Raw genomic sequence first — 14,855 nt, forward strand, 5'->3', positions numbered from 1 at the left:
TTTTGTGGTTAACTATACACTTCAATATACCAACATCAAAGAGGATAAATTCAGAATTCATACTCTTTTCAGAACCAGATTTTGTGTTACATGGGGTAAAGAGAAAGGCTATGTTCACACTGCAGGCCTTGATGCTCAATTCCGATTTTTTTGCGAAATCCGATTTTTTTTATGTTGCTGTTCATATTTCCGAATATATGCGACTTGTATGTGATCTCCTGTGTGAACTGCAGTCATACAACACAAGTGTCCCGCATGCGCAGTAGAGGACGCAATGAAACCACAGGCCAGCATGCGCTTTTTTCCGTAATTAAACATGGATGGTAGGGCGGCGCGCATCTAGTGGTCTTTTTCAACCATAAACACACATTCTTTTCAATATGTTTAAACATAAATACTGCTTTCCTCATCATCATCTGCCATGGTTGTTGTTTTTCTTGCCGCTTCTGCGTAGCAAGCCGCATAATAGGGACCTTTGTCGGGTATTAATGACGATCATGTCGGATGAATCTGACCTGGCTGTTCAGACGCAGGTCGCATTTGAAAAGATCAGATTGATATCGGATTCAGGACCACATAGCCAAGTGGCCTGGGTCGGATTGGAAAAAATCGGATCTGTGTTGTACAGACTGCCATGCAAAGATCCAGGTCGCATATGGGCCAAAAAAATCGGATTTGGGTCACTTCAGGCTGCAGTGGGAACATAGCCAAAATGATCTGTCTGCAAGTCATCTAGGAGTCTTCAGTGAAATCATAAATAACAATTTTTATAAAAACGTATCAAATAATTAATGTATGTATATATTAATGCGTGTTAATATCAATTGTATGGAGACTGTTTATTGATACAAGTAGGTAAATAATAAGTGTAAAAGATTTACGCCCCAGAACTCAAAAATGAAAGAGTTTTATCCACTATACCTTTGTCTATTTGTCAGAAAAGGCTGTAGGAAAGTATAGTTTGTCTTTTTTTTTAGAAAATATGGATGTTTTGCTATTTAATTTTCCTGTTGGAACAGTGTAGATTGGCCATGAGGTTCTGGTTCCACCCCTCAGTGTCCATTGGTTATTTCCTGGCCACCCTTATAAAAATGTTCTGGTTACGCCTCTGATAGAGGCAGGTTGTAACAAAAGGACAACCTCCAGCTACTAAAGCACCAATTGTTTCCCACAGACTGCGCGGCTGGACGCGCTCCAGAGGAGGAGGTGTATCTGCGCGCGCGCGTCCAACCGCGTCGAAACCTCCAGCGCTTCTGTCAGTTAGTTCCAGTTTTCTTATGGACGGTCTGTCAGCCGCAGCTCCCCGAGCTTTAAACTATGAGACCAACATGAAAGATACGGATCGCAGCACCGAGAGCCGAATCAGAGGAGATCAACACTTGGTGCCGAAATGTCAAACGAGCGAAACAAAAGGATTTTACTGGAGTTGGTGAAGCAGCCGGAGAACAGCCGCTGCGCTGACTGCGGGGCCTCTGGTCTGTACCAATGCTGTCATTCACTTCTGCTGGGTTTAAACTATGTAACAAGGCTGCATCAGGTTTAATCATTTAGTGTTTTTGCTATAAAGACTTAACAACCTCAGGTTAATAAAATATGCTGGGAAATATAGTTTATAGGAAATAATGTTTTAAGGATGTTTTAAAATGTAAATGTTTTAGAATGCTAATAGTCTTAGAAATTCAACATTTATAGGCCTGTTTGATATCCAATCCTCTTGAACTATTTGTCAATAAGAGTTTCTTCTGTAACATACATTTCAAAATAAAAAATCAATAAAAAATCTGATAAACAACCCTAGAGATAAAAGTTTATTATATAGGAGCCCCAACAACTATTTATTTGTGTCTACATTTTGGACGAGGATAAGAATGTGGTTTCTTTTTGCCAACTTGGAGATATTAGAATCCCAATGATAAATAAAAAAACAAAACTCTAATCTTCATTAGTGTTGCACCGATACCAATACCAGTATTGGGTGGGGTCCCGATCCAGCACCAAAATCAAGGGCATAGGTTTGATTTCAACTTTGGTAGGGACACTATTGGTTTGATGTTATTGGTTCTATGCAAAATTATGTATGCTCTGTTTTTTATGCTTGGCATGAAAATCAGGGTGTATTTTGTTTAAAGAGAAAAGCAGCATTTCTTGCTACATTTGTAAAAATTTTATAAGCGCTACACACACTAGATGCTGTTTATGAATGTTTGAAGCATCATCGGCTTACCAGCGACAAAGACAGAAAGTAAATCTGTGCCTATTTAACAAAATATAGTCTAAATATGTCTGTTATATGTGGATTTATCCTGTTTTTCTTTTGAAGATATACAATTGTAGAGAGGTAAAACCAAAACCTATCTTTTAAATATTCTCATGAAACAAGCAAAATAATAGATTCAAGGGACACCAAATGAATTTATTGTATAGTTACTCTATTTAAAGCTACAGTGTGTAATAATTACAGGGATATACAGTCAGAAATGTAATATATTATACATAACTATGTTATTTATCATCATCTACGAGCTCAGCCTCTTAACCTTAATATTTGCGTTGCCTTAGAATTCGTTATTTATAATTACATAGGAGCGGGTCTCGCAGCCATGGAGGCAGACATCTTTGCGCTACGGCAGCGGAGAGCCAACAAACTAGCGATTGCGAGATCGCCCATTATGGGTATATTTATTATCTTAAGTCTACATGAAATCTATACCCTACACAGACTAATTAAATACTATCTGTAAAATTATCTATGTAAACAAACCTCATCACTTGAGAAGGTAGGTGATGCGGACGTCATGGAAGACATTTTGTCCCGTAACGCTCGCCGTACTGTTGGGGGGGAGAAGCGGTGGGGGGGAGATGTTCATGTTGCTGCGGTCTGCAGTCTGGACGTTAGATGTCGCTGAAAATTACACACTGTAGCTTTAACCCATATCATGTATTTTATCTTGGGCTGAAACAATTTATCGGAATAATCGATTATTGAAATGTCAACAAATTTAGTAAACGATTAATCGTTAACTGGTCTATAGAGACTCTAAAACATGTCTTCAGCTCACAGAGCGACCCACTTAGAGTAGGAATTATACCAATTCCATTACAATACCATTGTAAAAAAAAATATGAACAAACATTTTTTTTGTCGTTTAATATTCTCCATCCCCTCTAATGCTGCAACAAAGCTGTATTGTAAATTATAAACATGTTATTCACATCTAATAGTTGGTAGAGACAAGTAAGTCGGTCCAAAATTTTGGTAGGGACATGTCCCTATGGTCCCTATGCAATCCTACGCCCATGACTAAAATGGTGGTATCGGCGCGTAACAACAAATAGGGCACCGATACCATTTTGAGAGCCATTTTGAGAGCCAAAATTCAATTATTGTCACCCATTCCAGGTAGGGAAGAAAAAGGTCGACTGGATTCACTTTGTATTAGTCTTTTTGCTGCTTTACAAAGATAGGCAGCAGCTTGACAAAGCCATGATGGTTATTATTTTATCCAAGTAGTATGCAGTTCTTCATATATACACACAAACATCAATTTTTAAACAAATGGTGTCGGTATTGGCAAATACTGCACAGCCAGGTATCGAGTATTGGCGAAACACTATTCTTCAATCAGTTTGTGAATAGTTGTCTTTCAATTAGTTTTTGCTGATGGTGGGAAAGCATAGAAAGTGTTAAATGAATTCAGAAAAATAAGGTTGGCCTGCTCCTTATCAGCACTTCTCTCTGTGATTGGTAAAGAAGCTTCTTCTTCTGTGCAGCTGTACAGGTGTCAGTTATAGATATGTAATAACATAACATCAATACATGTCTGCATTTCTGATTAGTCTGGGCAGATGTTAATAGTCCCACCATATAAGCAAACCACGAGGTGAATCATTTCATCTTAGAGCTTACATTCAGATCTTTATGTAGAGAAGCTCTGAGATCAAGGTTGGATATTTCATGTGTCCAACCATTTGCAGTAAAAAGTCTTCCTAATGTCGAAATATGAGCTGTTAGAGGTCGTCCAGCAAGCATATATGGGTATAAAGTGGTTAAAATGTTAACTATTTAAAAGCGATTCTACTGTCTCCTTTAATTAGCAGCACACAGTACTAAACGCCTTCTGTTTCTGAAGTATTTATTCAGGTTGTCTGTCTGGAAACGTTAGGGTGTGACATCATTGCTCATATCTAGGCTCTAAATTTTGAGGCAACGAAGCATTGCTCATTCGCTCTAAACCAGTCTTAACCAATAATTATCAACGAGTTAAGTGGCTGAAACTTTATAGTCCTTTTAAATAGGACACAACTCAATGTTCTACTGCATTTTACAACATATTTTTTTTGCGCTGCACTGAACCTCTTCATATCAATGCTCTTTTGCACCATTATTTTTTAAACTGGTATTCTTTTTTCCTACACTGTTTACATTCTGATCCCTGCTACACTTTATAACAATAAAGTTCACTTTACTGTTGTTGTCTAAGTTTAGAGTTTAAAACATAACCAACTATGAATTTAGAGTTATTACTCTCGTATTTCTTTAATTAAATGGTTCAGTAAATGTTTTACTGTAGCTTTGCTCAGCAAATAAACTATCCAACCATGTTGAACTTCATAAAACCTCTCAAGCCTAAAAGCTTTCCTAATGTCTAAATTCAGATTGTGTTTGGATGCAGTACTAAGCAGCCTCAACATCTGCCTTACCTAAGGACAAAAAGAAAATCCTCTTCTCTTTTCAGAGCCAGACTGGGCTTCCTACAAGCTGGGTGTGTTTGTATGCCTGAACTGCTCTGGGATCCATCGCAGCCTCTCCAGCCGGGTCAAATCAATCCGGCTGGACTTCTGGGAGGATGATCTAGTCGAGGTATGAGCCTGATCTTCTCATTGGTTCTAATAAAGATGGCTACTTGTAACTTTAACCTGTTTTCTTTCTTTGCGCCATAAAAAGTTCATGAGATCGAATGGGAATGCCAGCGCCCGAGCCGTCTATGAGAAAGCTGTTCCACCCTACTACTACCGACCCCAGGAAAACGACTGCAAGTAAGAAGTGTGATGAAACTCTTCTCTGCCGTTTCACTGGTGAAACATTTGCTAGTTTATAATCGACAACAGACTGCTGACATGGGCGCAACCACAGAAAATAGAGAGAAGTGCAACTGCAGGCTGTAGAAGTGAAATGTGCATGAAAGCCTCCTGCTAGATCAAAGGTGATTGATGCAGGTTTGTCTGGCGTTACCGCAGAAAAATGCGAGAGACTGTTATCTCATTTTGAACTGCAGCGTCCTGAGGGACCAGTGGATCCGAGCTAAATACCAGAGGACGGAATTCACAGGAGAAACCAAGTATCCACCTCTGGCGTATACAACAGGTGAGAAATCGGATGCTTATAGGCACACATTAGAACATAACGGCCGGCTATTGTTACCCTGTTGGTGCACATTATTATGCTGACAGCATGGTTCCTCATAAAACTATCTCAGGGAAACCGGTTTTACTGTAGATTTAGCTGTAATGATATACTAATTACTTACTCTTTTTGGGCTGGGTGTTAAAAAAAAAGAAATTAAGTCATCACCCTTGGAGTGATCAGGGTGAAATAAAGCATCTGACCCTTCTCCTTTCTGCTTTTGCACCAGGTTTCCACGAAGGACTCCTGTGGAAGAAAGGGAAAGAGAACATGCAGTTTTTGAAGAGGAAGTTTGTTCTGTCAGAGCGGGAATTCACCCTGTCCTACTACAACAAGGAAGATGTGAGTTCTCAGATGCACAAAAAAAAAAATAATAATTAGATTATTATCTTTTATTAAACAAGTTGAATTCAGTGTCTCTCTGTATTATTCATACCTCTTGTTCACCACGAGTCTTAATAGATTTATTTCAGGGATTTAATTTGATACTCCTATAATTAAGTACTGCAGAGCTGTCAGGTGGAAGAAGAACTGACTTCTGGGTTATAAATAGAAATAGATTCAGCTGTTCTATAAAAGTTTTGGGTGTTTGTTAGAGAACAGTTGTAAACAAACCTTCCATGTTCATGAAGATCAAGAAGCACAGCAGACAGGTCAGAAAGAAGGATGTTTAAAGCAAGGATAACTTAAAGAACAATATTTCAAAGTTTTGAAAGAGTCGCTGCTCTTACTGTACAGGTGCTGGTCATAAAATTAGAATATCATGAAAAAGTAGATTGATTTCAGTAATTCCATTTAAAAAGTGAAACTTGTATATTATATTCATACATTACATACAAACTCATATATTTCAGATGTTTATTTTGTTTAATTTTGATGATTACAGATGACAACAAATGAAAATCTCAAATTCATCATATCAGAAAATTAGAATATTACTGAAGACCAATAAAAACAAAGGATTTATAGAAATGTTGGCCAACTGAAAAGTATGAACATGAAAAGTATGAGCATGTACAGCACTCAGTATTTAGTTGGGCCTCCTTTGGCCTGTATTACTGCAGCAATGCGGCGTGGCATGGAGTCGATCAGTCTGTGGCACTGCTCAGGTGTTATGATAGCCCAGGTTGCTCTAATAGTGGCTTTTAGCTCTTCTGAATTGTTGGGTCTGGTGTATTGCATCTTCTTCTTCACAATACCCCATAGATTTTCTATGGGGTTAAGGTCAGGAGAGTTTGCTGGCCAATTAAGAACAGGGATACCATGGTCCTTCAACCAGGTACTGGTAGCTTTGGCACTGTGTGCAGGTGCCAAGTCCTGTTGGAAAATGAAATCTGCATCTCCAAAAAGTTGGTCAGCTGCAGGAAGCATGAAGTGCTCTAAAACTTCCTGGTATGTGGCTGCGTTGACCCTGGACCTCAGAAAACACAATGGACCAACACCAGCAGATGACATGGCACCCCAAACCATCACTGACTGTGGAAACTTTACACTGGACTTCAAGCAACGTGGATGAAGTGCCTCTCTTCTTTTCCTCCAGACTCTGGGACCTTGATTTCCAAAGGAAATGCAAAATTTACTTTCATCAGAGAACATGACTTTGGACCACTCACCAGCAGTCCAGTCCTGTTTCTCTTTAGACGCTTCTGACGCTGTCTGTGGTTCAAGAGTGGCTTGACACAAGGAATGCGACAGCAGAAACCCATGTCTTTCATACGTCTGTGTGTGGTGGTTCTTGAAGCACTCACTCCAGCTGCAGTCCACTCTTTGTGAATCTCCCCCACATTTTTGAATGGGTTTTGTTTCACAATCCTCTCCAGGGTGCGGTTATCTCTCTTGCTTGTACACTTTTTTCGACCACATCTTTTCCTTCCCTTCGCCTCTCTATTAATGTGCTTGGACACTGAGCTCTGTGAACAGCCAGCCTCTTTAGCGATGACCTTTTGTGTCTTGCCCTCCTTGTGCAAGGTGTCGATGGTCGTCTTTTGGACAACTGTCAAGTCAGCAGTCTTCCCCATGATTGTGTAGCCTATAGAACTAGACTGAAAGACCATTTAAAGGCTTTTGCAGGTGGTTTGAGTTAATTAGCTGATTAGAGTGTGGCACCAGGGGCCATCAATTTTGAACCTTTTCACAATATTCTAATTTTCTGATATGATGAATTTGAGATTTTCATTTGTTGTCATTTGTAATCATCAAAATTAAACAAAATAAACATCTGAAATATATGAGTTTGTATGTAATGTATGAATATAATATACAAGTTTCACTTTTTAAATGGAATTACTGAAATCAATCAACTTTTTCATGATATTCTAATTTTATGACCAGCACCTGTATGTCTGTCCTCCAAAACTGATTGGCCAGCATTAATCAGAGGCCCATCATGGTGACTCTGGTGTGACAACTTTCTATCTTCCACTTGGCTAATCTTGGCTTTAGGGAAGAGTGGCAAGAAGAGAGCCAAATGGGGTCCTGTTTTTAGAAGTTTTATAAGGAACACAATAATTAAGTTCTGGACCAATGAACAGATTACATGTTAATAAAAGAAATGACTCTGAACAGACTATCTATGATGGGTAGTGTAAAGTGTTTTATTTATAAATCAATAAAAAAGTGATGGATGGAGCTAAATATAATAGGAAACTGGAACAAAGTATGTAGGAGGATTAAAAAAAATCAAATCTGTGAAGGAAAACGACCCTAAACATCAAGCATGTTAGAAGAGCACAGTTGAAGTCCTTCGCTTAATCTAGTCCAGATATACAAGACTTGAAAACTAATATGCAGAGATGCTTTTCCATTCAATTTCATTCACTATCCGCTAGTTTGCAAAGACTGGGGAAAAAGTCTGTTTATTTAAGATCAAAGCTAATGGAGCTGTACTGCAAATTACTTGCAGTTGTAAATGCAGCAAAAGGTGTTTCTATGAAGTATTGAGACACATAGACGGATTATAAACCCAAACTGCTCTACCTTTTAGAAACATATCTAATACTTATTCACTTTCAGCTTTATTTCTTCCCCCATCTCCTACATTGCTAAGTATATCGACATATTTATAATGCAGGAGTCCAAAGGCCCTAAAGCTGTGATTGCCATCAAAGACCTGAACGCCACCTTTCAGCCACAGAAGATTGGTCATCCTCATGGGCTGCAGCTTACATACCAGGATGATGATAAAACCAGGAACCTCTATGTGTATCATGATAGCCCTGAGGTGAAGCTGAGTGACCCAAATACCTTCATCTTTTGTGCTTTATTGTTAAAGAGGTTTGATTTCACAGAATTTCATGGCTTCTTTTTTATATTTGTCCGTAGGAGATAGTTGTGTGGTTCAACGCCATCCGAGCAGCTCGGTATGCATACTTGAAGACCGCATACCCGACGGGAAGTGATGAAGAGGTAACGCTGGACTTACCCTGAATTGCTCCTATTCCTGTTTGGTACCTTTTTAAATACCTTTCTGCTCTTTGATCAGTGGTGGCTGGTGAAGTTTTGTCCGGGGGGGGGCTATAAATTTTATATAGGTGTATACCAAAAAACAATTACACAAAAAACATAAAAAGAAAACATATTTTAAGGTTTGCTTTTTGTACATAAATCTTGCCCTTGTGAGGCTTTGTAAGGGCAAATATTAGTCAGCTTTATTTTTTATAAAGCTGGCTATGTGAAATAAAAATATATTTATAAATATATTATACTTTTATATTATTTTCCATAAAAAGTGCTTTAAATCAGTCCTATCTGTCTTTATGCTGGGTCAGATCCTGATGTTTGAAAAAGGAGGCAGGTAGTCAAGGCAGCAGAATAAAGCATTAGCCTCGCTGCATGCAGTTAGCCAAGCCTTGTAGTTAAACCAGGTCCTGGAAAAAGACAGAGTGTACCATATCTATCTGTCTTTGGACTGCTGATTAATTTTGATTTTCAGCTGATCAGGTCCAAACGGTTTCACCTCCAGTTTGTGCGCCCAGAGCTCTCCTATACTTGTATTGCAGAGGAGCTGCTGTGCATGTGCAACTTTGTCACTATGTCACCAATCCGAAGAAAAATGAAATTAAGCTTTACTTATCATTAAAGAGTGAATATTTATCTTGCACATTAAAAAATATATACCAATATATTTTGAAATATCTTTTTTTAATGTCTTAACCAAGGCTATTGGCCAGCTGCCACTGTCTTAGATTTTTTTATTCTTTCTTTGAAAGCAGTTTGTAAAACATAAAACTGATTTATATTTTTGACTGTCTTCAAAAAGTGGTTGTTTTATCTTTTTGTGTCAGCTGGTGCCAAAGATAACAAGAAATTATCTAAAAGAGGGATACATGGAAAAGACGGGGCCGCTGGTAAGTCAGAAGGAGAGGGGCGTTGTAATGTGTTTTGGTTAGTTGTTGGCTTTTGCATATCTTATTCTATTAGCAGTGGAGCATTTAATTTCCAGTCATCCCAAAGCTATTTTTGATGTTATTTGCTCTGAGATGTACATTTGAATGTTTCTGTTCCTCTTTCACACACAGATACACACGACAATATCTATAATAAGATATATATATGATGCTGTCTGGCAGCTTTTATTTAAATCCGAAGAAAACTTTCTTTTAATGGAGCATGTTTAGGCATTCTTCTTAATAAAAATGATTTATTTTTAAACAGCAGAAGGAGTCTTTTAAGAAGCGCTGGTTCATTTTGGACTCTCAAAACAGGAAGCTGCTATACTTCAAAGACCAACTGGTACGGACCACATTTCTAATTTAAATACTAGGTGTTAATTTGGTGCTATCCTGTACATATCTGTTTAACTATAATTACTGATTTATTTATTTTTCCAAATGACTGTCATTCAAACAGGATGCAGAGGAGTTAGGCGTCATTTTCATCGGGACAGAGAGCAACGGCTACTCTGTGAAGGAGTGCGTCCCACAAAACACACGTGGCAACAAGTGGAAGTGTGGGGTGACGGTGCAGACTCCTGAGAGGCAGTTTGTGTTCATGTGCGAGCAGGAGAGGGAGCAGAAAGAGTGGCTGAGCGCCCTGAGAAAGGTGATGTCCAGGCCCATGTCACCGCAAGATTATAACGGTAAGAGAAGGACGTCTGCAAACCACTGTGCAGAATTAATGCTGCGGACTGGAACTAAATTGAACAAATAAAAATAATAACTTACCATCCATGTTGTAAATATCTCAAGCATGGAACAACACTGCAACAAAAGCTCTGTTTACAACTAATATGAGTGTAGAGGTTAATATGTTTTATTCTACAATTTGCATAAAAAGGTCCAGCTTTCACTCCTTTAGTCCAACGTTTTGATTAATTTAATTTAGTCACTGGTTAGGCTGCGCTACTTTAGCTCCATTTATATATAAGCACGGTTCTAATTAGATGTGTTGCTACACTCTTTATAACCAACCATTCTTACACTGTACTCACATTGGTTGGCAAGCTGGGGTTCAATACCTTGCCCAACAGCATGTAGGCATGTGAAGGATGAAGCTGGAATTAAGCTCACCATCCAGTTACAAGATGATAACTCTACCCACAGAATTGCAGAATACTCAAACACGGCTTTAATAGTTTTTAAAAGCTAAAATTTGATGCACGGGTATGGATTTACAGTTCATTTCCCCTCAGTCATATTTCTTCATATGCTTAACAAAACTTTTATTTGACTACTTTTCCTTTAAGTGTTTATTTAAATTTGTCGGTCTCCTTTCATGTTTTGAGGATGGCATTTTAATAGTGTTGAAGTCGGGATGATTCCAGATTAGCCTGTTTTATTTATTCTCAGTTTTGGTATATTTTTTTTTCTAACACCCAACAAAGTCCAAGTTTCAAACTGTTAATAATTATAACTATCCCTGGTCGTTGTGTAAGGTAGCATTGGCATTGCAAAAGGGTAAACCTCACAGAATGATCCTGCTAACTGACTACTCTAAACAGTTTTTCTGTCAATCTGGCCAAATAGATTAATCCTTCTCTTGTTGGAGATAAACTTCAGTCTGTATTGGTGAGCACTAGGAGGATCTTTTAGATTTTGTCCATGTTCATGAACTCTGGCTAAGTGTGGCCAGTGCCCCGTATGAGGGAACATCTTCCAGCCTTTCATCACATTGAATCTTATCAGTTTTCTTTGATCTGAGACTGAGTTTCTGGATCAGATGGTTAAATCCTGGACACAGTTCTAATGAGAGTGGTTCCAGACACAGATCCCCACCCTTTCTGGAAATGATAAAGCTATATAATATCACATCACTGGAAGGTTCCAAATATATAAGCCTAAAGGTAGAGATTTTGCCTAAAACAGGAAACTAAACAGTTTCAATGTGTGGTTGAATAATAAACCAGCATCACATCAGAGTTGTATTGATGGATATAATAATGTGTTTGAAGTTAGTGCAGCTCGTTGGGGAAAACTGATATCTGTTTGGGTCTGTACACATAATCTTGATCATGAATGAATTAGAGAAAACCATCAGTTAATTTAAATTGTTAAACAATTTTCTTTTTAAAAAAAGTTAAGGATGTGTATGATATTCAATCAGTCCAAATGCATTATTAAAATCTCAACTTAAATATATATTTCTCTGAGTTTTTTATGTCTGTTTGTGAAAGTCTGACTGAAACTGTAGACTTCCAATTAAAAATACCCTATGATGTTTTTCTTTTTTAAATACATTAATCATGAACAGGAAGCTGAAAAGTTTACAAGAACAACTAAAGTTCAATGGTTTCCTTTTTAAACACATTAACTGTTTTAATTCATCTTTTTAATTCATTAATCTATGCATTTCTTATCTGTACGTTTCTTGTTTCATCATTGTAGCTCTGACTAATATCCTTTTCACAACCATCAAACACCTAAGCTTTCATCATCGGTGTCAAATTTAGGTTTGGAAAGAGGTTTAGGCAGAACTTGAGTGAGAAAAACTAGAAATGTTCTATAAAACTGGGCGTTCCAATGTTTGATAGAGAAATTGTTAATGAAAAGACAATCTTTTCAACTGATCCAGTCTAACGCTTACACAAATGAGGAAAACCAACACAGTTTGTCAAAATGAATTTAGATCTCTCTTCAATTTGTAGAAAAATCCTCTTTTTTTATGAATTTCAGCATATTTCAAGTCATTCCTCAACTCCAACATGTTTCTTTTTCTTCCAGCTGAAGCCCATATAAGGTACAAGAGATGAAAACAAAGAACTGTAACAGCTGGGATGTACTCCAGAAGACTGCATCCAAGACCTGGATACCTGAATGTCTGTCTCCTATTAGATCCTACTGACATGATGTTAAGTCTTTGGTTTAAAAAGGCCACATCATAATCATCTGATATTTTACTGATACTTTAACACAGTTGTTTTACGTTACCATGGTGATCTGACATTCCTTTATTTCTAATTATCTCAATAAGAATTCTGTAAATATATTTTTTTATTGGGCATTTAACATTAAAATACATTTATTGAATATAATTACTTATTGACTGTTAAATAAAAAAAAATTAATTGTGTTTTTTTCTATAGTTTTGCCTTGTCTGCTGTTGAAACAAGTAAAAAGTTTACTTCTTTTGAAAAGTAGAAAATAAACATACAAAAAACTAATTTATGTTTCAGGAATATTATGAACCCAATGCTTCAATAATATCACAGCTACTAGGTAACCCAAATCTAAATATTTCATTATTTTATGAAATATGTAGAAAAACTGTTTCATATAGTCTTTCTCTTTTATTCAGGAGATGCTGTCAAATAAATGAGATGTTGGTCACAGCTTAACTAGGGAAGCTTCTTCAGTCTGTCTGTTATTATTTTGTCTTTATACACATTTTCAACCATGCATAAATTATCCACAATTACAGATCAGGATCATAGCTAAAGAAAGAAATGTGCATACTCATAAGTAGTATTAACCCTTTTTTATGTGTAACGTTTTATAACAAACACGGCATAAAATGTTATAATTAATACAATTTATGCTGATATATTCTAATCACTATTTTATATATTAATTCATACATTTATATTTGTTCAAAACGCATGGTTACAATTCTACTGCCTGTTTGGTTGTTTGGTGCCTCCTAGTGGTGGTTTTATATAACGCAAGAAATTCTTTTCATGCCGTGAGCAAATAATAACGGAAAGAGACATTCTCTAAATTGACGCCAGAGGGCAGCATAGATTAGAAGGAACAGGACCTCCGGGAAAGGGGAGTCGGTCGGATGTGGATGGTCGTTTGGTGCATGGCGCGTGTTTTGAAGCTGCTTATGGAGAAATGTCTTGGGCCGTGAGTAGTGAGGAAACAGGAAGCGATTCTTGTGGGATGGAAGAGGGAAATAGTGACAATGAAGGGTGGAAGATAGCAACATCAAAAAATGAGAAAAAGCGGAAAAAACAGAGATCAGTTCAAGGGGAATCTAGTTCAGAACAATCCAGTGATGATCATTCCATACATTCCACAGCACAACAAAATGAATTCAAAGTCATATTCAAAGTCGTTAATCAGGCAGACTCTTTTACAAATTGGAATCCGGTTCACTTAACAAAAACCATCAATAAACTTGTCGGAGAAGTCAGAGGTGCCAGAATTCTGTACAGTGGAGACCTGCTAATTAACTGCAGAGACAGCGCCCAGCAAGGCAAAGCAATACGGATCAACAAAATTGACGGGATAAGAGTTCAGTGCAGCCTAATGGAGAACAAAAAGATCAGCAGGGGAGTCATTGGAGGAGTTCCTCTAAAAATTTCTGAAAAAGAGATTCTGGAAAACATAAGCGGTGCAAAAGTAAAAGAAGTAAAACGGTTAAAAACAACAAGAAACGGAGAAAGATCTGACAGTTTATCAGTGCTAATTAAATTTGAGGAAGAGCAATTACCAAGCAAAGTATTCATCGGTTACATAAGCTATAATGTCAAAATCTACAATCCTCCACCATTGAGATGTTTCAAATGCCAAAAATTCGGTCACATTGCAGCAGTTTGTAAAGGGAAACAGAGGTGTGGAAGGTGTGCAGGAGAACACGAATATGGTAAATGTGGAAAAGAAGCTATAATAAAATGCTGTAATTGTGGTGGAGAACATACTGCTGCTTATCGCGGCTGTGAAGCAAGCAAAAGGTCTGAGGAAATTAAAAAAATGAAATTTGAGCTCGGAATAACCTACGCTGAAGCTGCAAAAAGGATCCCATCTCAGTCAGAAAAACCCAAACCTACAGTTCAACACACGGCAAATTCCAAACCTCTAGAGAATCAAAAAATTGATGAAGACTCACTTATTGTTAAAAAGACAAATTTTGTTCTTTTCATGGTAGAAGTAATTAATTGTACTGCACAGACAACAAAAAAAACGGAAAAAATCAAAATAATAGTGAAGGCTGCAGAAAAATATCTGGACATTAAAGATTTGAACTGGGAGATGGTTGGAAGTATGATGGGAGGACCGATGGGACCATCAGAAAC

General features: G+C 37.5%; 1 protein-coding gene across 2 annotated transcripts; it reads left to right on the forward strand.

Annotated features, from left to right (window-relative positions):
- Positions 1 to 1,176: 1,176 nt before the first annotated feature.
- adap2 (ArfGAP with dual PH domains 2) lies at positions 1,177 to 12,798 on the forward strand. 2 transcript variants are annotated; one of them, XM_038276698.1, is made up of 11 exons: positions 1,177 to 1,475; positions 4,737 to 4,861; positions 4,946 to 5,037; positions 5,277 to 5,365; positions 5,634 to 5,746; positions 8,475 to 8,624; positions 8,726 to 8,809; positions 9,688 to 9,750; positions 10,061 to 10,135; positions 10,253 to 10,481; positions 12,562 to 12,798. In XM_038276698.1, the coding sequence occupies exons 1-11, from the start codon at positions 1,391 to 1,393 to the stop codon at positions 12,588 to 12,590; spliced, it is 1,134 nt and encodes a 377-aa protein (XP_038132626.1). In that variant the 5' UTR covers positions 1,177 to 1,390; the 3' UTR covers positions 12,591 to 12,798. The 2 variants fall into 2 exon arrangements, with proteins under 2 accessions (XP_038132626.1, XP_038132625.1); XM_038276697.1 differs by having other exon boundaries at positions 1,179 to 1,475; positions 10,058 to 10,135.
- Positions 12,799 to 14,855: the final 2,057 nt, after the last annotated feature.

Source organism: Cyprinodon tularosa, unplaced genomic scaffold, assembly GCF_016077235.1.
Source record: "Cyprinodon tularosa strain WSP-4 unplaced genomic scaffold, ASM1607723v1 ctg126, whole genome shotgun sequence".
Classification (NCBI taxonomy): Eukaryota; Metazoa; Chordata; class Actinopteri; order Cyprinodontiformes; family Cyprinodontidae; genus Cyprinodon; species Cyprinodon tularosa.